This window comes from Lethenteron reissneri, chromosome 32, assembly GCF_015708825.2.
Source record: "Lethenteron reissneri isolate LAM-NWPU_2019-01 chromosome 32, ASM1570882v1, whole genome shotgun sequence".
NCBI lineage: Eukaryota > Metazoa > Chordata > Hyperoartia > Petromyzontiformes > Petromyzontidae > Lethenteron > Lethenteron reissneri.
This window is the reverse complement of record NC_083810.1, coordinates 8,247,034-8,270,488: the sequence shown is the minus strand read 5'-3', so window position 1 is coordinate 8,270,488 and position 23,455 is coordinate 8,247,034. Positions and strand designations below refer to the sequence as shown.

Here is a 23,455-nt window from a genome sequence, read left to right as displayed (position 1 = left end):
CCTAGCCACCGCAGCGTTCGACGTCTCATGCCTCGAGTGTCCTGGCTGACTGCTGGCTGGGCTCCTCACCACCCCAACGCTGACGCAGCTGTTGTTAGTGGCTGCTGCGGGACACTTTGCCTCCGAAACCAGGTGGGGGTAACTGGCTACACGGGGATTTTTAAATCCTTTATATTAAGTTCACTTGCTTGCTTGATTGCACACTTACGACCGTGCAAATCTTTCGGTCGTTTTTTAACCCACTTCCCGTGATCCAATCGAGCTGACATTTTGCACACAGACTCATTGTGCGTGACAATTCATTTTCGTGAAAAAAAATTTCAAAAATGTTACACTTTTTAGGAAAAAAAAATTATATTTAATTACCAATTGCTTAATAGTGGCAGGCAATCATCTGACCCATAGGTGGCAGCCATCTCAAGCCAGAGGACGAGAGGACTCTAGCCGCCACGCATATAAAGGATTTATAGTGAAAAACTTTGTTTTTACGGGTTAATTTTTTACATGTTGAGAGCCAAACACCGAATTAGATTGAAACGGTGGTAGAAGATGTTCGGAAGACGTTTAATAGTAATAATTATAACAATGATGGATATAGCGACACCGAAGCAGTTGGAGTAACGAATACAGAAGACTTTTTTTAAAAATGCTCTAAACCTTCAACGTGTACTCCTATCGATGCAATTCTTTCGCCAGATATTTATTTAAATCGTAGACAAATACAGATTGCTTTTAGTTCTCCGAGAACAGGCGGAGTGCAAGAAGAGGACGAGCGTCCAAGCGACAGCCTTCTCTTATTTTCCGTTTCGGAGCCACCGGTGATAATAATAATGTCATCGTAGTTTCAACTCGCAACACCTTGCCGCCCCCACAGTGTTCGCTCGCTCTCGTAGAGGCAGAGAGAGCGAGAGAAGGAGGAGGGACCACAGACGAGCGAGAAATCATCAGCAGCAGCCACGCGCTACCAACCAGTTTCCCAAGCTCTGCGGTCCTCGATACATCAACACGTTATAGGCCAATGAATGAGTGCTTACTTCTGAAAGGAAACGGGATCACACTCGATCACTGCTGCTGCTGCTGCGAGCCAGCGAGGTGGTGGTGCAAAATGCAGTTGTAACTCTCGCTGCGATGCACCCACGTGCTTACAATTCCTCCCGTCACACCAACCCGCACTGACCAGCGTGGGGGAAGTATGGCCAAATAACCCCACTTACCCGTCCACATTTTGGAAGGGGAAGGGATGGGGGGGGCAAGGCCACCATCCAGCAGTGGCTTAATTAACAAAGCGTCGTGCGTTGTTATTGTTGTTATTACTCGCGTGCGTTGTGTTCACGTGACACCCTCAAGACACGAGTGGCCGCTACCCCCCCCCCCCCACCCGGGTAATCATCGGCACGACGGAGTGGCGACGTTGCGCGACTCTGGCCGAGGTGGCATTTGGCGAAGCGAGGCTTGGTAACCTCGTCAGCGCCGAAGCCCTCATTAAATCCGAACCATCATTGCGGCTGCAAGGATCTACACGGAGTGTAAACTCGGCCCAGGCTATAGATTGACTGCGGCATTGCCTGGCCCGCGCGCAATGTGACGACCGGCATCGTTGTCCCGGGGGAGGGAGGGCACCCAGGTCGTGCCGCTGAGCATACGAACGCAATCGATGTGAGGGCGCGATTGATGGTCCAGCACTCACGATTCACTCGTCGCTGTTCCGTGGCCGCCACTACGACCGTGGGGGCAGCTCTTGCCGTAATTTTGCGCGCCGATTCATGAGTTCGTCCGTGTTGAGGACCTCGGTCCAGACCGCAGGTCACAAACAGCACAAATCCACTCATTCACACGGTCACCCACTCCACTCATTAACACGGTCACATACCCACCTCACTCAACTCATTCACACGGTCAACCATCCACCCACACTCCACTCATTTCACACGGTCACCCACCCACACTCCACTCATTCACACACCGACAATGATACTCCAAATAGCCTTCAACAGAATGCTAGCGAGCGTATATGAAGGCCGGCACAGCACACGAGGGGGTGGGTGGTAGCCAGCACCACGCCCGACCGCCTTTGTCTCCCCAGTGGTGATGTTTACACGCCGCACCGGGTACTCAATTGAGGCTGAGTCGACCTAGGGAAGCCCATGACCGGTTCAGATAATCGTCACCTGGTGTTGCCGTGAGCGAGAATCGAACTCAGGTCGCCGGGTTTGTAGCCGCAGCGCGATAAGCGGTTCACTACCACTCACTCATTCAATAACTCGTAAATTCACTTACTTTCACACCCACTCACTCACCACACTGCAGCACACAACAGCACACTCATTCACTCTCCCACCCACTCACTCATTCACCCACTCACTCATTCACCCCACTCACTCACCATTCACCCACTCACTCTTCACCCACTCACTAATTCACTCCCCCACCCATTTACTCATTACTCACTCATTCATCCCGCACTCATTCACCCCACTCACTCATTCAGCCACTCCAACTCATTCATCCACTCTACTCATGCACCCCACTCACTCATTCAATCCCCTCACTCCATCTCATCCACTCACTCATTCACCCCACTCACTCATTCATCCACTCACTCATTCATCCACTCACTCATTCATCCCCTCACTCATTCACCCCAATCACTCATTCATCCACATCACTCATTCATCCCCTCACTCATTCATCCCACTCATTCATTCACCCACTCACTCATTCACCCAATCACTCATTCACCCAATCACTCATTCACCCACTCACTCATCCACCCCACTCACTCATTCATCCACTCACTCATTCACCCCCCCCCCACCCAATTTACTCATTCACCCACTCACTCATTCACCCCACTCACTCATTCACCCACTCACTCATTCACCCACTCACTCATTCATCCACTCACTCATTTACCCCACTCACTCATTCACCCCACTCACTCATTCACTCCACTCACTCATTCACCCACTCACTCATTCACCCATTCACTCATTCACCCCACTCACTCATTCACCCCACTCACTCACTCCTTCACCCCACTCACTCATTCACCCACCTCACTCATTCACCCCACTCATTCATTCATTCAGCGACCCACGCACCACACTGCAGATCGCATTTCTCCGGCCCCTCATTCCCTGCCAATGCTCCGCTTCGGAATTCCCTCCCCTCCCATCTTCTCTCTTTCCCCCAGGTCGTAGAATGATGACCGCGTCGCTCAATTATGTGACAACTTTCAAGCAGTGCCGTTTGTTGCTGACCGCTTGGCGTTTTTGGTCATTTAGGTGCTGTTCTCAGCAAACTGTGATTTTAAACAAAGAAGTCATCGCCGCGCTGTGTTGTGTAAGTGGGTTACACCCATTGAGATGTATAATGTTGCACGATGTGCACAGAGGCTATTATTGCTGTTGGTAAATATAGATTATTGCTAGAGATTGGCTAATCCCCGCGGCATACAATGGGCCACTCTTGCGAATTATGACACTGGGCCTCTTCTTTAAGGGTGCAATCTGGGAAAATGAGTTGTATAGCTCATCGGATTCCTCCAGTATAAATACATATTGTTATTCCGATAAGGGTTCCCCCCCCCCCCCCCCCCACGTCACCTTCTTGGCTGAACACAGCATTTCTAAAACAGTGTGTGTTGAAACAAACGCATCAGATCGCGACCGACCCACGTTCACCACTCGTCTCAAACGCGCACCATTCGTTTATACACGCTGCACGCGCCCAATGATTGGTAAAGGCGTTTTGCTCAGAACTCAAACACCTTTCGCGTACAGATAGAATCAAAAAAACACAGATACAACAACAACCACGGACCTTGTGCCAGGCTACGTGCACTTTCTGACGACCAAAAAGAGGGGGAGCGGTAGCGTAGCGCTACAAACCCGGCTACACGGGTTCGATTCCCGCTCACGGCCAACATCAGTGAAGATTATCTGAACCGGTCCCCTAGGTCGACTCAGCCTCAAATGAGTACCTGGTGCGATGTGTAAACATCGCGTGCCGTGCCGGCCTTCATAGGTGCTTGCTAACAGCCTGTTAAGTCTATACGGGGATCACTTTATCACACACACACACGCATATGCACACCCAAACAGTCCCATAATCAACACGGACGCATACCATCCTGGGGTACAAACCCACGCACACCCACGCACATCCCATCAAAGGCAAAGATGCCCCGTATAGCTTCTTCGTGGCAGTTGGGACAAGTGCCGTTAACGAGCACAAGGTTAGACTGGTCCGGTGCGCGTCACGCCGGGCCGCCTTTGTCTCCCCACCGGTGATGTTTACACACCGCACCAAGTACTCATTTGAGGCTGAGTCGACCTAGGGGAGGCCCGGGACCGGTTCAGATAATCGTCACTGGGTGTTGGCCGTGAGCGGGAATCGAATCATGGTCGCCAGATTCGTAGCGCAAACCACTACACTACCGCTTCCCAAAAGACACAGATCACCCGTATAGCCTTAACAGACTGTAGGGGCAAGTGCTGTTAGCGAGCACCTATGAAGGCCTATCGCTTCCTACACACACAGACACATACACGATGATACACACACACACAGACACACAGACACCCACCCATCACACACGCGCATCGGACCCTCCCCCTTCCTCCTCCTTTACACCCCCCTCCCCTCCCCTCCTCCTCCTCCCCTCCCAAACAAATCGTCTCCCCACCCCTCCTCCTCCTCCCCAGAGCTGCTCAGGTCGCCGCACCGCTTGGGCGCGAGTGAAGACAAGAGCGGGCCAGGGTTGGTGGGACACGTGCGGATGGGAGGTGCTGATCGCTCAGCTCGCGCCCCTCCTCGATCTGTGTCGGCTTCCTTCATCCCCCGCTCACATCGTCTGCCCCTCTAGCCCACGTGTGTGTGGTGGTCTCAGCCACCTCGTCATGAGCGTCGGAGGAGTCACAGTCGCAGCTACACCGCCCGCGTCACAATCTTCTCTACATCATCACCACCATTACCTCCACCACCATCACAGCAATAATAATAACAACAAAATCATTATTCAGCAGCAGCAGCATCCTTCACGTGCCCATCGTGGATACTGCCCAGAGATGTTCCCTGGGACTCGCTGGGACGAGCCGAAGGGAGACGGAGCGGAGGTCGGAGAGACCCTCGCGGGAGACGCGGGGGTTGTGCCAGCCGCCCTGCAGGTAGGAGGTGGTGCGGGTGGTGGTGGTGGTGGTGATGTCAGATTAATGTGGTGGTGGTGGTCGAGGAGGTGGTGGTGATGAAGGAGATGGTAGTGGTGGTGGTGTGAGATTAATGTGGTGGTGGTGGTGTGAGAATAATGTGGTGGTGGTCGAGGAGGTGGTGGTGGTGGTGTGAGATAAATGTGGTGGTGGTGGTGATGAAGGAGATAGTGGTGGTTGTGTGAGATTAATGTGGTGGTGGTGGTGATGAAGGAGATAGTGGCGGTGGTGGTGTGAGATTAATGTGGTGGTGGTGGTCATGTGAGATTAATGCGGTGGTCAAGGAGATGGTGGTGATGAAGGAGATAGTGGTTGTGGTGGTGGTGTGAGATTAATGTGGTGGTGGTGATGAAGGAGATAGTGGCGGTGGTGGTGTGAGATTAATGTGGTGGTGGTGGTGATGTGAGATTAATGTGGTGGTGGTCAAGGAGATGGTGGTGATGAAGGAGATAGTGGTTGTGGTGGTGGTGTGAGATTAATGTGGTGGTTGTCGAGGAGGTGGTGGTGATGAAGGAGATAGTGGTGGTGGTGTGAGATTAATGTGGTGGTGGTGATGAAGGAGATAGTGGTGGTGGTGTGAGATTAATGTGGTGGTGGTGGTGGTGATGAAGGAGATAGTGGCGGTGGTGGTGTGAGATTAATGTGGTGGTGGTCGAGGAGGTGGTGGTGATGTGAGAGTAATGTGGTGGTGGTCGAGGAGGTGGTGGTGTTGAAGGAGATTGGTGGTGGTGGTGTGAGATTAATGTGGTGGTGGTGGTGTGAGATTAATGTGGTGGTAGTCGAGGAAGTGATGGTGATGAATGAGATAGTGGTGTTTCTGGTGGTGGTCGAGGAGAATGAGGTGGTAGTCGAGGAGGATGAGGTGGTGGTGGTGTTGGTGATGAAGGGGGAGACGTGCGCTGTTTATGCTGAACGTGATGGCAGTGATCAAAGCTGGTGGTGAAGGCATTGGTTGTAGGAATGGCGTTGGTCATGAGAGAGGTGGTGGAGGTGGTGGTGGTTGTGGTTATACTAGAGGTCGTGATGGTTGGGGAATTGTGGTGGTGGAGTAAGTGAAGATGCTGATTATAATTACAAGGCACTGGTTGTGTTAGTGGTTGTGGTGATGGTGGTTGAAGAGATACAGTGGTGGTGGTGGTGGTGGTGAAGGTGATGTGGAGATTGAGGAGACGTGGTGATCGTGGTGATGGGGTGGTGGTGGTGGTTGAGGTGATGTGGTGGTGGTGGTGGTGATAGTTGAGAAGAGGTGTTGATGGGGAGTACTGGCCACGCCTTTGACCACATCATCCAGAACGCGCCAAACCTCATCTCAATTCGGAAGCTAATCTGAGTTCAGCCTGGCGTCTTCTGTACACCCCGTGTCTTGTGTACACCACGTATCTTGTGTACACCACGTGTCTTGTGTACACCACGTGTCTTGTGTACACCAGGTATCTCGTGTACACCAGGTATCTCGTGTACACCACGTGTCTCGTGTACACCACGTGTCTCGTGTACACCACGTGTCTCGTGTACACCACGTGTCTCGTGTACACCACGTGTCTCGTGTACACCACGTGTCTCGTGTACACCACGTGTCTCGTGTACACCACGTGTCTCGTGTACACCACGTGTCTCGTGTACACCACGTGTCTTGTGTACACCACGTGTCTTGGTTATGGGCTTCGAGGTGGCCAAGAGGTGTCAGTACAGCAAACCCAATCTGCATGAGCAAGAGGGGGGTGAGGAAGAGGTGAGGAGAGATGAGGAAGAGGTGAGGAGAGGGGGTGAGCAAGAGGAGGTGAGGTGAGGGAGGTGAGAGGAGGATGCATGAGACTGAACTTTCGCTGAATGGGTCCGGGCCTCATCCCTCTTCGGGCTCTCAAGGCGCGTCTCTCACCGAGCTTGGCTCCACTGACACTCGCCAAGCCAACCCCCTTCAACACGACGAGCTGCGAGTGGTAGTGGGGGGGTGGTGGGGGGGTAGTGGGTGGGTGGTGGAGGGGTGTGCCTGGGCATGGCTCGCGGAGAACTTCCTTCAGCCAGCAGTGGACAGATCACGGCTACGGCGGCTGCTGCTGCTGCTGACGATGAGAAATGCGGGCGGAAACTAAACTATAAACTATTTTTATGTTTCCAGGTAAGGAAAAGCAAGGGGGCCAGGGAGGTGGGGAGAGGGTAGCGAGACGAGGCTAAAAGAGGGATGAGGGAGGGGGTTGATGATTTGGGGGGTTCCAATAAATTCCACCACCCCCCCCCCCTCTTTCCCACATACCCCCCCCCCGCACGCACTCCTCTCGCCGCAGCTGCGGGTATGGGAAGATAACGTGTGCAGGGTAGCTACTGCCTCGTACAGCGAAATAAGTTGGGGTGGAGGTTGGGGGGAGCGCAGTGTAGTGAGGGGGGGGGGGGGTGGAGGGTCGCAGGGTAGCCGAGGGGGGGGCAAGGTAGTGGGGTTGGGGCAGGGTAGCGCAGGGGGACAGGGTAGTGGGGGGGGCTGCTTTAGGGTCTGCCATGTGTTCGTCTGGGTGTGTAGGAAGGAGCACGTCCACCAATCAAATCAGCTGTCCACGAGTAGGTTATAGGGGTGGATAATTATTATCCATCGCCGGATCGCGAGTGGTGGTGGTGGTGGTGGCTTGGGGAGTCCTTCATCCAGCAGTTGATTGAACAAGGCTGATGATGGAGTGGGGTGGGGGGAGGGGTTTGGAGGGGGCGGGAAGGAGGTGATGTGTGTGGGTGGCGCGGGGGACATGCGAGATGGATAAGCGAGGTGGTGTAATGAGTAAATCAGTGTCGGAACTCGCCCAGTGGTCCACCACGACCCCTCCCGCCCTCTCCACCCCCTCCACAAGGGATACCCTCTCCCCCTTACCCCGCTTTCATCTCTCCGCACCACCACAACCAACCAACCACAACTCCCAACGCTCGCCACCAACACAACCACAACCACACCCATCATCTATCGATGCATACACACGAGAACACACAAAGACAAAGATCCCCCCGTGTAGCCTTAACAGACTGTTGGGGCAAGTGCTGTTAGCGAGCAGCATCTATGAGGCCGGTACGGCGCACGAGGGGGTGGGTGGTCAACACCACGCCCGGCCGCCTTTGTCTTCCGAGTAGCGATGTTTACACATCGCACCAGGTACTCATTTGAGGCTGAGTCGACCTAGGGGAGGCCCAGGATCAGTTCAGATAATCGTCACTGGTGTTGGCCGTGAGCGGGAATCGAACTCGGGTGGCCAGGTTCATAGCGCAGCGCGCTAATCGCTCCACCACCGCTCCCCAACACACACAATGACACACACACGTACACACGCCCACAACATCGCGTGCATGAACATGGTACAATCACAACCACAGACACACGTGCGCTCACACGCACAGACATTCATAACAAACAAGAAACCCACCCACACATCCATAGTCATGAAACGACACACACGCACACGCGCAAAGCACTTGCACGGGTAAAGACGTACGCACACCGACAAAGATAAAGACGCCCCATATAGCCTTTGACGGGCTGTTGGGACAAGTGCTGTTAGCGAGTTCTTATGAAATCCGGAACGGCACACGAGTGGGTGGGTGGCCAACACAATGCCCAGCCGTCTTTGTCTCCCAGGTGCTGATTTTCCACACTGCCCCGGGTACTCATTTAGGGCTGAATCGACCTACCAGCAGTGCCGGACTAAGCTAGTACGGGGCCTGTAGCATATGTTATAAAGGGGTCCTAAAAAAAAAATCTTAAAACACGCATTTTTAATTTCGATTTAAAGCTTTCGTGACTGCAGGGATTCATCTTATTGGTTCTTTCGGTAAAGTCACGTAGAATGGAAATAATAAAATAATAAAATAAAACATAATAAAATAATTCTCACGACGTTTCGGCCACAACGCAAGCAGCCGTCCTCAGGTGAAGACCAGGTCTGTCGGGGAGACAGCGTCTGAATGAAACAGCACCGCTCCAAGCAAATTATTTAAACCGTGGTCTTCACCTGAGGACGGCTACTTGCGTTGTGGCCGAAACGTCGTGAGAATTATTTTATTATGTTTTATTTTATTATTATTTCCATTCTACGTGACTTTACCGAAAGAACCAAGAAGACGCATTTTTAACTTTCATAGTAAAGTAATTGTATTTTTTCATTTGATATACAGCCAGATAATGCGACAAATCGCTAACCTCAAACACCCAGTCGTTCATATAAAAGTTGAAGGCGGTATAGTACTATAGTAATAGAGCACGTGCAGAATCACTGAACCGGAATTGCCTGCTTGAAAGCGTTTACCGCGGGACCCTTGTAAGTTGCCCGTAGCGTGTGCAGCTACTTTTGCTACGAGGATAATCCGGCACTGCCTACCCAGGATCGGGTCAAATATCACTCTCCGCCGACGATGTTAGCCGTGGCTTTAGAATCGACCTCGGCTTAGAGTCGCAGCACCCGACTGCCTTTGTCTTCCAATGCTTAATGTTTACACACCGCACCTGGTACTCATTCAAGTTAATTTATTAGGTATAGCCCTGTGAGCCATTCGGCTCTTGAATCGGGTGCAACCGCAACAAACAAAAACATGAACAAAAAACATCTTAAAGTGAGTGCAAACAGAAAATCCAAGAAAAGATAGCAAAATATTGCAGAAAAAAACACCGTACACCAACACTGTGTGCAAATATCCCAGTGGGATGCAAGTCAAACAACAACAACCACAACACAACTTAGATTAAGGCAATCAGTCTAACTCTGTACTACAAACAAACATGGCTAAACCAATACACTTTTCGAAATCACCAAAATAAAGCCATGAAAGCAATAAAAAAGCAATCATAGGAACTGTGACGGAATTTACGGCTGAGTCGACCTAGGGGAAGCCCAGGACTGATTAAAATATTCGCCACCTCTTATTGGTCGTGGGCGGTAATCGAACTCGGGTCACTGTGTTCACAGCGCAACGTGGCGCGAACCGCTGCACCACCGCTCCCCACTTGCACGCACACACACGCACGTGTACAGACACGCACGCCCACGCAGTCCAGAGACTCGCTCTTAAAGGTCGTGGTGATTGTTGTTATACCGAGTGGTAGATTTGAATCGGGGACAGGGGTTGAACATGACCTTGTGTCCTGTATGGCAGCGGTTCTTTCAGAGGTAGCGAAGGAAGGGGTGGGGGGGGGGGGCACAGGCTGCGGCATGGTTACCATGCAGGACAAATTACCAATAAAACAGCTTAGTAGCCCACCTGCATTAGCATCATAGTGTGTGACCACACTACATCTTAGAGACCCACAGACTCACGCAGAGACCCCCCCAGACGGACGCAGAAACCCACAGACTCACGCAGAAACCCACAAACTCACGCAGAAACCTACAGATTCACGCAGAGACCCACAAGCTCACGCAGATACCCACAGACTCACGGAGAAACCCACAGGCTCACACAAAGACCCACAGACTGACGCAGAGACCCACAGACTGACGCAGAGACCCACAGATTCACACAGAGACCCACAGGCTCACATAGAGACCCACAGATTCACGCAGAGACCCACAGATTCACGCAGAGACCCACAGACTCACGCAGAGACCCATAGGTTTACGCAGAGACCCACAGACTCACACAGATACCCACAGGCTCACACAGAGAACCACAGGTTCACGCAGAGACCCACAGACTCACGCAGAGACCCCCAGAATGACGCAGAGACCCACAGGTTCACACAGAGACCCACAGACTCACACAGAGACCCACAGGCTCACAGAGACCTACAGACTGACACAGAGACCCACAGGCTCACGCAGAGACCCACAGACTCACGCAGAGACCCACAGATTCACGCAGAGACCCACAGACTCACGCAGAGACCCCCAGAATGACGCAGAGACCCACAGGCTCACACAGAGACCCACAGACTCACACAGAGACCCACAGGCTCACAGAGACCTACAGACTGACACAGAGACCCACAGGCTCACGCAGAGACCCACAGACTCACGCAGAGACCCACAGATTCACGCAGAGACCCACAGACTCACGCAGAGACCCACAGATTCACGCAGAGACCCACAGATTCACGCAGAGACCCACAGGTTCACGCAGAGACTCAGGCTCGATCAATATCGAGCCACGTGTAGTGTGTGTCAGAGGACCATCCCCAACAACACGTGGTGCGGTTGTGTGCACGTGCAGCCAGTGCCGTTATTGTATCGTGTGACATCACACTTATCGACTTGTGAATTAACGTCCGCAGCATCAGCAGCTGCCACCTTCTCAAAGTTTTCACCGCTGAGAGGGAGGTTGTTTTTTACTCTTGGCCAAAACTGCCTCCGGGCAAAAAAATGAAAAAAACAACCCTCGCTTGCATCAGAGAAGTCCTCCACCGACCTTCCAAAAGAAGTCACCAGCTTCATTCCTTAGGATGAGCTTAAGTGTTTTCTTTAAAGCCAGGAGAGTGGGGGACGATAGATATTGAAAACTGAATGAATGGCACAACAAGTAGTAGGTTGTGTGGGGAGGGGGCTCTGGTCACGAGTCGTCGCTAGGAGGGAGACAAAGGCGGCCGGGCGTGGTGTTGGCCACCCACCCCCTCGTGTGCCGTGCCGGCCTTCATAGGTGCTCGCTAACGGCACTTGCCCCAACAGTCCGCTGAGGCTATAAGGGGGGGATCTTTGTCTTTGGGGTGGGGGCAACGAGACCAGGCGTCTGGATTGCGTGGGAGGGGGTTGTCCTGCATGAGGCTGAACATCACTGCTGTAGGAGGTGGTGCGGGGAGTGGGAACGAATCAAACACCCCCATACACCCACCCACCCACCACGTCCATCCTCACCCCCCCACCACCACCCCCCAGCCCCCCCCCCCCCCCGTTTTGGACCCCCCCCCCCCACCTTATTTATATCAATTGCCAACCCCAGTAAATTTATGCCCGGAATAAAACCCGAGTTAACGATGGTCACTGAAGGCAGTTGACGACCATCGGCACAAAGTTTCCGATTTCATAGTCACGCACACGACACAACCAACCACGGACACACGGTCACGAAGACAAATATCCCCCCGATAGCCTCGACAGACTGCTGGGGCAAGTGCTGCTAGCGAGCGCCTATGAAGGCCGCCACGGCACACGAGGGGGTGGGGGGAGGCCAACACCACTCCCGGCCGCCAGGTACTCAGTACTCGCCCCCGCCATGTGACCGTGGGACGTCTGAGATGACGGCCACGCCGACAGGACATCGCTTTCACTTTGTGATGGCCAGGAGGTAGCCCCTAGCACGACACGGCACAGATCGGGGACGGAAGAGTTCTCGATTTAGCCCGACCGCGGTTGTGATTGCACACGAGTCCACGTGCGTGCGTGCGTGCCAGGTGAACGGTGACCATGACCTGGACCCTCGTCTGGGCTCGAACCGGGCTACGTTCTCCCAGCGGCCATCGTGGTTCCACGTGGGACCCGAATCCCAGCCGCCAACATCGACCCCGCTCAGCATCAACGTGAACATCGTGCTGGCGGAGCCGAGCCCCCTAAATGGGGGGCTCAAACTGGGGGCGACTGATGACGATTGCGCCGCTGCTGCTGCTGCGTCGGACTTGCTGCTGCTGCCGCACATCAATGTGTTCCGCCCCGATTCGACTCCAGCACAGGACCCGGTGCCTCGTAAGCCTCCTCCGCCGTACCCGGGTACCGCCGCTCCCGTCTCCTTGACCACCGGCGGTGATGGGCGTTTCCACGGCAACGCGTTTACTATGGCAACGCGCCTGACGATTAACTACGGGGACCAGAGGCAACAGCAGCAGCAACAGCAGCAGCATCAACAACAACCACCACCCCCTTACGTGCATCTGCCCTCGGGGAATTTTCTGCCACCGACTCCTCCAAGGTCACAGCCACATAGCCCCGAAGTGGATGGGGATGTGCTCGCAAGTTTGGGTTTGCAACATCAGCTTCAAAACCACCATCATCATCAGCAGCAGCAGAAGCCCATGGGTCATCATCACCCCCATCATCAGCAGCAGCAGCATCGGCACCAGCACCAAAATCAACAACAAGATCAACGGTGTATCGAGATTGTCCAGAATTGTCACACGCCCGTGAAATTTCCTTCTCGATTGTACACGAGTGGGCCGCACAATCATCATCATCATCAGCAGCAGCACCATCAGCTGCAGCACCATCAGCAGCAGCAGCAGGTGCAGCAACACCCCGAGGCTGAGCTACAACTGCAACATCAGCAGCAGCAGCAGCAATTACTACAGCACTGTTTAAACAGCCCAAGCTTGGCTCAAAGTCAGCAAAGCCACAATCATCATCACGAGCACGACTTGTACCAACGAGATGTTTCCGCTGATGATGCTGATCATAATAACGTGGCACAGCAGCACCACTGTCTACATTCAAACAACGAGCAGCAGCAGCATCAGCGGGAAAGTGTTTATAATCAGCAGCATCAGCAGCAACAGGGAAGTGTTCACAACCATCAGCAGGAGAGTGTTCAACAGCAGCATCAGAAACAGCAGCAGCAAAGTGTTCACCATCATCAGCAGCAACAGCAGCCAAGTGTTCACCATCAGCAGCAGCAGGAAAGTGTGAATCATCAGCAACAGCAGCATCAGAAACAACAGCAGCCAAGTGTTCACCATCATCAGCAACAAGAAAGCGTTAATCATCAGCAACAGCAGCATCAGAAACAACAGCAGCAAAGTGTTCACCATCATCAGCAGCAGCAAGAAAGCGTTAATGATCAGCCGCTGCGGCATCAGCAGGAAAGTCGCCATCAGCATCAGCACCATCATCAGCAAGTGACACCGCGACTCCCCGGAGCTCCACGCAGCAGCCGTCAGAGCAACCCCGAGTTGGAGAAGAGACGGATCCACCACTGCCTCTTCCCAGGTTGGATTCCCTGTCGCGGGTCAGTGGAGTCGAGGCTCACTGAGCCAGACTAAGGCACCATCACCCACCCACCCCTTCCCACCTGCCCGGCACAAGCGAAGCAACGTCCGTTGTCTCGCCCGCTGCATTTCCCCATTTCCATTGTGCAGATGAGTTCAGCACATCGGCTCGCCGCCACGCGCCACGTGTGCACGCGCCTTGTAAAATCATCAAGTCAATCCGCTGCTGGATGAGGGGGGCCTGGCGCCTCCCCCAGGGGGGGGGGTATTTGACCATACTTCACCACGCTGGTCAGTGCGGATTAGATTAGTGAAGTGGGCAGCGTACAGGGGGGGGGAGGGGGGGCGTCATAGAAGTGTTGTACAACGGGATGTGTTTTGCATTACCCTCTGCTGCCTGCTCCAGGTGTACACATATGTAGATGGTGGCCCCAAAATTCAGGACACGTTGGGTTATTATATTTACTTTAACAAATCACGTAGGGTGACCTCATTTATTTTAACAAATGTTCAAACAGACTTATATTAACACGAATGAACGATGCATGAATTCTCTTTTGAATTCAATGTAGGACTTTTGTTTTTCAAAGATGGGATCTTTGAATGCTCACCCAAATAGTTTTGATGTCTCAGTTCATTCCGGGTTCTTGGTCGAGTTTTGTAAACGACAGATATAAGGTGACCCCCCCCCCCCCCCCCCATGATGAAGAGTACAATTAGATATTAATAATGATAATAGAGAACATATTAACTAAACGAATAAACAATTACAGAATGCAATGGCAGTCGTAAAATAGATTAGATAGCCCCGTGTGTCCTGACTTTTGGGCCACCCCGTATGTATACACACTGTCGGGAGTGGCGGTGGCGCAGCGGTTAGCGCACTGTGAACCTGTCATTGATGGCTATGATATGTTAACTATCTCGCCTGGTGCGCAGGAGGTCGTGGGTTCGATCCTGACCCTGACGCCTGCTGCTGTATATTTGGATTTTGCGTGTCTCTCTCCCCGTGGTCGCGTGGATTTTTCTCCGGCCCCCCTTCCCCCCCACACATTTAGAAAATCAACGTCACGCGTTTAGACTATTCGGCTGCTGCTCTAAACCTCGACACGATAAGCCACTTCGTTGAGCAATCATTATTTGTGATAGTCGGGTCGCGTCTGAAAAAAAGAGCGATACAACTCAATGGGCCTTACCTGGTAAAACAATACAATCATTTAGTTTCGTTTTCATTTAAATTTCGGCAAGGGCCTGCATCAGCGGCGAGTGATATTCCGCTGCTGAGCAGCCAAGCCTGGTGAAGCTGTCCCAGCGACGCCGCCGAACGCAGGGCGATGAACGAACTCGAACGAGCTGTTGGCGTGAGTCACGGCCAAGACGCAATGTCTCACCTGGGTGTCAACTCCGCCAGCATTCGTCTCAAGCGCCTGACCCAGCAGCCGCCTGTCTCGAAGGGACGACACCCCACCCCGCTACCCCACCACACGATAACCACCCATCCCCCCTGCCATGAGCGGCAGATGCCCGCTTCTTGTCGCATCCCTAAATAACTGCGTGTAGGCGGAGGGGAGCGGGGTTGGGAGTAGGGGGGGGGTATAGGCATTTGCAGCTTGCAGGACGACTCGATCGCTCACCATTCGTGTGTGCGTGTGTTTATTTACAAGAACAACGATCACCCCCGTAGCCCGAATAGCCTTAACAGACTGTTGGGGCGAGTGCTGTTATAGCGAGTAGCAGCTATAGTGGGCAACAACCACGCCCGACCGCCTTTGTCTCCCCAGTGGCGATGTCCACACACGGCACCAGGTACTCAATTGAGGCTGAGTCGACGTAGGGGAGGCCCAGGACCGATTCGGAAATATTCGTCACTGGCGTTGGCCGTGAGCGGGAATCGAACTTGGCTCGCCAGGTTCGAAGTTCAGTGCACGAATCACTGTGCTACCGCTCTCCCATATATACAGGACTTATACACACAGATACAAAACAAGACAAAGATCACCCGTATAGCCTACACAGGCTGTTGGGGACAAGTGCTGTTGTTTGCGAGTGCCTATGAAAGGCGGTACGGTGCTCGAGGAAAGCTGTGTGACCAGAACCACCCACGACTGCCTTTGTCTCTCCACTGCTGCTGTGTACACACCGTACCAACTACCCCCCCCCACCTCACTTCTCTCTCGTTAACTCTCCCCCCCCCACCTCTTTCCCAAGGCTGCTCCAAGGTGTACACCAAGAGTTCTCACCTGAAAGCTCACCAGAGGACGCACACAGGTGAGCGACTTGGGCGCAAACTCCTCCTGGCTCCCCCACGGTTGCTCGCTCCATTATTTCCCGACACGGCCACTGTGAGCCACCTTTCTCTCCCTTCCTCCCATCGCGTTAGCGTGGCCTGTGTGACCCCCCCACCCCCACCCCCACCCCCGTGCCCATACTGGACATCTGTTAAAAAACAAGAGCTTTACAGCTTATCGGATTCCGCCAGTATGAATATTTTTTTCTGAGTGTGTGCGGTCCCAGGATTGTTGGGATCACGTAAAGTTTCGTGAGAATCAGCTGGAATGCATAAGTAGCGCACTGAACTTGCAACCCAGAGGTCACCGGCAGTTGAAACAACGGGACAAGTTTCTTGTGTGTACGTGTGTTAAACTTCTTTCGCACCGTACATAAGCCAACCGTGCTGATCGGAGGTGCGGAGGGAGAGGCAGAAAACTAAACGCAACAAGCGGCTCTAAAGAACTGAGTTTTCAACCGGGATTTAAACGTGCATAGCTCCCTCCAGTGGCTTCCCAATATCGGACGGAAGAGCGTTCCAGACGGCCGCAGAAGCGTATCTGAAAGCGCGCGATGCGGTGACCGATGTAAACTCTCAAGACCCCTCGCACTGGTGCACAATGCGTGAAACCACACTAGGAGACAGCTGCCTGCCGAGTTAGTACACACAGTACACATACAGTACACACACAGCACACACACAGCGCACACACAGTACACACACAGTACACAGAGTACACACACACAGTACACACAGTACACACACAGTACACACAGCACACACACAGTACGCACAGTACACACACAGCACACAGCGCACACACACAGCACACACACACAGCACACACACACAGCACACACACACACAGCACACACACAGCACACACACAGTACACACACAGCGCACACACACAGTACACACACAGTACACACAGCACATACACAGTACACACACAGCACACACACAGTACACACAGCACACACAGAGTACACACAGTACACGCACAGCACACACACAGCACACAGCACACACACAGTACACACAGCACACACACAGTACACACAGTACACGCACAGCACACGCACAGCATACACACAGCACACGCACAGCACACACAGAGTATACACACACCGCGTGTAGAATGAATTCAAACCGCATAGCAGAGCGAATCTTGGGTAGACATAGATTCCGCGCCGCAGATACGGCGCGGAATCGCAGTCGGAACCCGCATAGAGCGAGAGAAAGGGGCCGTCCATAAATGACGTCACGCACCTAGGGGGGGGAGGTCAGACAATTGTGACGATGTGTGACGAGGGGGGGGGGGGGGTTGAGAAATGTGACGTCACATCCAAATGCGCAACTTTAAAAAAATATGGAATTGTTATAACAACACGAATTGTTATAACAACACTCCTACAGCATCAGAGTGCAGCGCCACATTAAATACGCACTACAATGACAATAGTTTAAAGCGATTTGAAGCATGTTTTATTTTCAAAATGGAAATATGGTTTTGGTGGGGGGGGGGCAGAGCTTTGTGAGGTCATATTTGAGGGGGGGGGGGTCTGACTTTTTGTGACGCCGTGTGACGAGGGGGGAGGGGGGTCAAAAATCGTCAAAAATCGCGTGACGTCATTTATGGACGGCCCCAAACCCGCATACAGGCAATACACGAGATACGAACTTCCGACTTCCAAACATCTGCAAACATCAGCAAGGTGTTATGTTTAACCATCCAACAACTTGCAGCCGTTCGGTCATATCCATAAGAGGTTTTGTTTGGGTGAGATCGCGTAAATAGAAATGTGTCGTTAAACCCACCACCACTCGACACAGCCAATCATAGTAAGGTTCGTCACGTAAACAGAACGTGCCAATTCGTTACTAGTACAGCACTAACCGGTGCGCTGGAGAGTACATCCACAACGTTTACAAATTAGAGCCCCACGTTTCGCCAGTAATTACAACCAGCCTCATCAGGCGACAGCCAGATTTGTGGAGAAATCCTCCTGTTTCGTTATTAAATAGAGGGATAAATGCGATGTCGTCATTTGTGAGGCACTCAGGTGCGAAGGCCAGAGGGGTGGGGTCGGTCATATGAGCCGAACCAGCGGAACTAATTTGCTTAGCAGAGCGACCCCTTCGCGAGGCGTAATGAGTCCCGCTGGAACTCATTACGCCCCATGCGACAGGCAAGCCCGCATCAGGACTCAAGGTACGTAAACATGAAAAAAACATGCGTTCATGTTTCTTGATTTTACTTATTATGAAGTATTTATCACAGTATTACATGCTTATGTACAATGTTTCTCGTTATTTATGAGTTTGGCAATGCGTCCCTTTTTTGTGGAACCACAAGACACTTTTTTTGTGGAACCACAATACACTTTATAACAACTCACCATATTTACAATTCACTAAGAAGTTCCGAGTTATGAACAAAACCGACTTACGAACCCGTTCGTAAGTCGACTGCCCGTACACCCACACTCATACATCTATCACAATGTGTATGTGCACACACATCTATCACAATGTATATGTGCACACACAGATATCACAATATATAAGTACACACACATCTACATATATACAATTTTCCAAAGGCAGCGAGACGTGTCTGAACAAGTGGTCCCGACATTAAAGATGACAGGAGAGGCCTGGGAGCTCGTGAAGGTTGATTCCATCTCCTTTGGCTGTCGGAAACTCAGACTCGGCACGCAACGGGAAGCGAACCTTAGTGTCCACACCTATCACATCATCACGCTCGCTTCACTTAGGGAAGCATTCGCTGAGTCTCAAAGGGATGGCCGGGGGGGGGGGGGGGGTCCTGGCCCAGTTGTCGCAGAGGGGCGATGTTACTGCTGCCACTGCTGCCGTTGCTACCGCGTCATCCACATTGAGTGACGTGCCGTGTCCTTTTTCAGCATTGGGATGTTTTTAGCTCAAAGAAGTTGTTTTTTTATTCGCGAGTAGAGAGTATGGGGGGGGGGGGGGGGTTGAGAAGCTGACACCCCCCCCCCCGCCCCCCACCACGCATAACACGGCTCTGCCAAACTCCAACATCGGACCCACCGTTCGACATCTGGGAAGGAAGAGCGTTCTCCGGTTTCAATCGCCACTCTCAGCGAGGGGCAGAGTGGGGAGCAGTGGGGGTTGGAAGGTGAAGGTGGAGGGGGGGCAGTGGAAGAGGGGGGTGCACAGTCCCCCCCCCCCCCCTTGTCACTGGTATCTAAATAAAGTTGCTCGCCCACCCGCCCACACCCCCCCTACCACCACTGCCGTGCCCAAGCAAGACCTTTTACCATCGCAACATCACCACTATGAATACTGCAACGACGGTTGTCATCGAAGACGGCCGGGCGTGGTGCTGGTCGGCCACCCACTCATCCACCCACCCACCCACCTTACACACCCACCCACCCACCTTACACACCCACCCACCCAATCACTCACCCACCGACCTACCCACTCACCCACCACTCATCATCCACCCACCCACCACTCATCCACCCACCCACTCACCCACCACTCACGCACCCACTAACCCACCCACTCATCCACCGACCTACCCACTCACCCACCACTCACCCACCCACCCACCCACTCACCCACCCCGTGACTCCCCAATCTGCGTGTGCCGTGCCAACTCGCGTAGTAACAGATGGTGGCTACACGCTGCACGTGGTTGCCTGTAATCCAGCACTGCTGAAAGCAGCAGCAGCGAGAGTTGTTGGATCACGACACGGACGGGAGTGCCGTGATCATAGAGGAGGTGCCATGCCCTGGGCTCGCTAGGAGAAGGCAGTACAGCAAATGGACTAATCGTCATCTGCTTATTCCACCTGTACGGGGATCGAGTGTTGCCCCCTTGTGCAAGGCAAGGGTCTTCTCCGGGTGCTCCGATTTTCCTCCAACGTATAAAATAAAAAATAATATAAATATATAGATGTGTCGTTAAAACCCGCCACCACCCGACACAGCCAACTACTAAGGGTTGTCACGTAAACAGAACGTGCCAATTCGTCACTCGTACAGCACTAACCGGTGTGTTGGAGAGCCAACAGACTGGTGTGTAACGACACACTTATATATTTACGCGATCCAACCCCCAAAAAATGTATGCATGATATTGGTCGCTAAAACCTACGTGTTAAACTGAATAATAAAAAAACTCATAATTAATTGTCCGACAACATCTTATAAAAAAAGGCAATGCAGCAGGACCATTCTGAAAAAGATTCATACGGCACAAGTGTGGCTCTGCTGAATAAATAAATAAATGCATTTTAGTGATCATCTAGTCCGTGACGCGCTTCACCCAAAGCCCCACTCCCTCTCCTGACCGACGTGCACGATGCCGTGAACCTGCGCGCGCCTTCTCTGATCCACGCGGTCCTCCTCCTAAGGACCAACGATGTAACATTCCAAGCCGCGTGCATGTGCCTCGCGCTTCCACGTACACCTGTGTTGCCGAGCTCGTGTTCCATGCGTGTTGCGTTCATGACCACGTCTTTCCGAACCGCGTCTCACGGCCCTTTTCACGTTTTTAAGAAATAATATTTTACCAATTTGCGTCAAGAACCGACGACACCAACCAGCAGACCCCCCCCTATACAGTGGCACATTCTTATTATTATTATTATATTAACAGCACGTGCTCCAACATGGCGGTGGCTGGGGTGGTGAGGGTGGTAGGGGAGGGGGGATCAATGGAGGGCAGAGGAGCGACGCTCACAACAACGAGCGGAGCGCCGGGCGGCTAAAATGCAGCAAGTTGGCACAGCGGGGAGGGGGGGGGGGTACAGCTGGTGCATCTACCGGTCATCTCAGTCATCCAACCCATGGCACCTGCTGGGCCTGTCCCGAGACCTCCTGTCGGCGAGCCTTCAACACTTCACGTGCCCTCGAAGTGCACCTGGCCTGGCACAGGCGCCGTGCTGACGCCACCGTCACTTAGTGGCGAATGGCGGTTGTATTGGTATTGCGGGGAGAGTGGGGAGGGGTGATATTTTATTGTGACGTGCGCCTGTGACGTACACCTGTGACGCGCGCGCCTGTGACGTCCCCGCAGGCGAGAAGCCGTACGCGTGCGCGTGGGCCGGCTGCACGTGGAGGTTCGCGCGCTCCGACGAGCTGACGCGACACTTCCGCAAGCACACGGGCTCGCGGCCCTTCCCGTGCCACGCGTGCGGCCGGGCCTTCTCTCGCTCCGACCACCTGGCGCTGCACAGCAAGCGGCACCAGTGAGCCAGCACGCCCCGGCGCGCATTTCTTCCTCGTTTTCCCCCTTTCCTCCTCGCAGGGCTAAACAACAACGGGTTCCGGCTACGGGACATCTTGAAATGTACAAAAACACATTTGGCTCGTTTGTTTTGTTTAAAAAGGGGTCCCTCTCTCGGCGAGCCTCGAGGTTTACTCGACGAGGAAGTTCCTCTGCGATTCGGCGTGGTTGGATGGCGTCTGCGGGCGAGCGAAGAAACGCAAACGGAACCCGCCGCACACACGGTGACATCGAAAGCTCCGCAGGGAGTGGATTCCAGGGATCCATCGCTGCACTGCCATCGCGTACCAGCTCGACAGCGCTTGCTGTATTGAAACACAAATCGCACCGGGGCTGCTTTCAAAATGAGGGTTCACAGATATTCTGGAAGCTTTCAGGGTCGCCGATTGCCGCGAGAGGCTGTCCCGTGACACCGGCAAACCAGGCACCGGCCCGCCAAAGATAAATATCCCCCGTGTAGCCTTAAAAGACTGTTGGGACAAGTGCTGTTAGCCAACACCTAAGAAGGCCGACAAGGAGCACGAGGGGCTGGGTGGCCAGCACCACGCCCGGCCGCCTTTGTCTCCCCAGTGGTGATAATTGTACACACCGCACCAGGTACTCATTTGAGGCCGGGTCGACCTACGGGAGGCCCAGGACCGATTCAGACAATCAACACTGAAGTTGGCCGTGAGCGGGAATCGAACTCGGATCGCCGGGTTCGTAGCGCAGCGCGCTAACCGCTACACCACAGCTCCCCGGTTTCAGCACCACTGCTTCCAACGGAGCCCGACTCTGCTGATGAGACACTGCATGGCGAAACCGGCGCCGAGTTAAGTTGTGCTTGTGCCGAATCAGTGCTGCTTAGTTTACAACCCCCCACAATGGCTGTGGGACGGATGGGATGCGTGCAAAGCATTTTAAAAAATTTTGAATGATGACATAAATACGGGTGTTCGGATGTTCGAACACCAAATATTTGCACGAGAAAGGGCTATAAGACTGCATTGTTCTTCTATTTTTATATCATTCAGTACCTTGATACTGGGGCAAGGTTTCGCCGTGGTTGCGTTGATGCGGAGACGCAGACCTATGAATGAAACGCATCGCCTGCTTATCTGCGCTGTTCATTATCTTGCGGTTGTTTACTCGGGCAGTAAACAAAACAGAGAGTGGGTTGTAAAAAAAAACACAATCACCAGCCTACCGCTGGTTGGCAAGCGTGTGAATTGATATCTGGTGGAGTGTGGTAACAACGTCTGCTCTTGAATGGTGACTTATCCGGTCAAATATCCGCTCTGAAGCGGTGAAATAATGTGGTGTGTGGTATCCGATGCGATTTGACGGATTATCCGGAAGAAAAAAAAAATCGTTGTTCTGAATTATGTATACACCTGGTACACATGTCCGCTTGTGTGGATCGATGAATTAATCAGGTTTAAAATAATCTGGTCTGACATCATTAAATACCCACATGGTATGAAGCGGTGACATATCTGACGAGTTATGTTCACTTACGAGTTATGTTCACGTACGAGATCTTATTCTTTGGTTCTTTCGGTAAAGCCACGTATAAAGATAAAATAATAAATTATGCTATTATTTAATTTATTATTTTATCTTTATACGTGGCTTTACCGAAAGAACCAAAGAATAATTCCTGCAGTCACGAAAGCTCCAAAATCAAGTACGAGGTCTTCTCTGTGCACGCGTTTTCCTGCTCTGCATCCAACTTCGTCGGCTGCTGCTGCAACCGCTGCTGCTGCTGCAACTGCTGCTGCTGCTGCTGCAACCGCTGCTGCTGCTGCAACCGCTGCTGCTGCTGCTGCAACCGCTGCTGCTGCTGC

At 52.8% G+C, this 23,455-nt stretch overlaps 1 protein-coding gene across 2 annotated transcripts; it reads left to right on the top strand.

The window, feature by feature from the left end:
* Positions 1–4,726: 4,726 nt before the first annotated feature.
* Positions 4,727–23,123, top strand: LOC133349955 (putative mediator of RNA polymerase II transcription subunit 26). 2 transcript variants are annotated; one of them, XM_061563862.1, is made up of 4 exons: positions 4,727–5,168; positions 12,556–14,096; positions 16,285–16,344; positions 21,420–23,123. In XM_061563862.1, exons 1-4 carry the CDS (start codon positions 4,902–4,904, stop codon positions 22,072–22,074), a joined length of 2,523 nt encoding a protein of 840 aa, XP_061419846.1. In that variant the 5' UTR covers positions 4,727–4,901; the 3' UTR covers positions 22,075–23,123. The 2 variants fall into 2 exon arrangements, with proteins under 2 accessions (XP_061419846.1, XP_061419847.1); XM_061563863.1 differs by having other exon boundaries at positions 12,556–14,077; positions 21,420–21,753.
* The last annotated feature ends 332 nt before the right edge of the window (positions 23,124–23,455 follow it).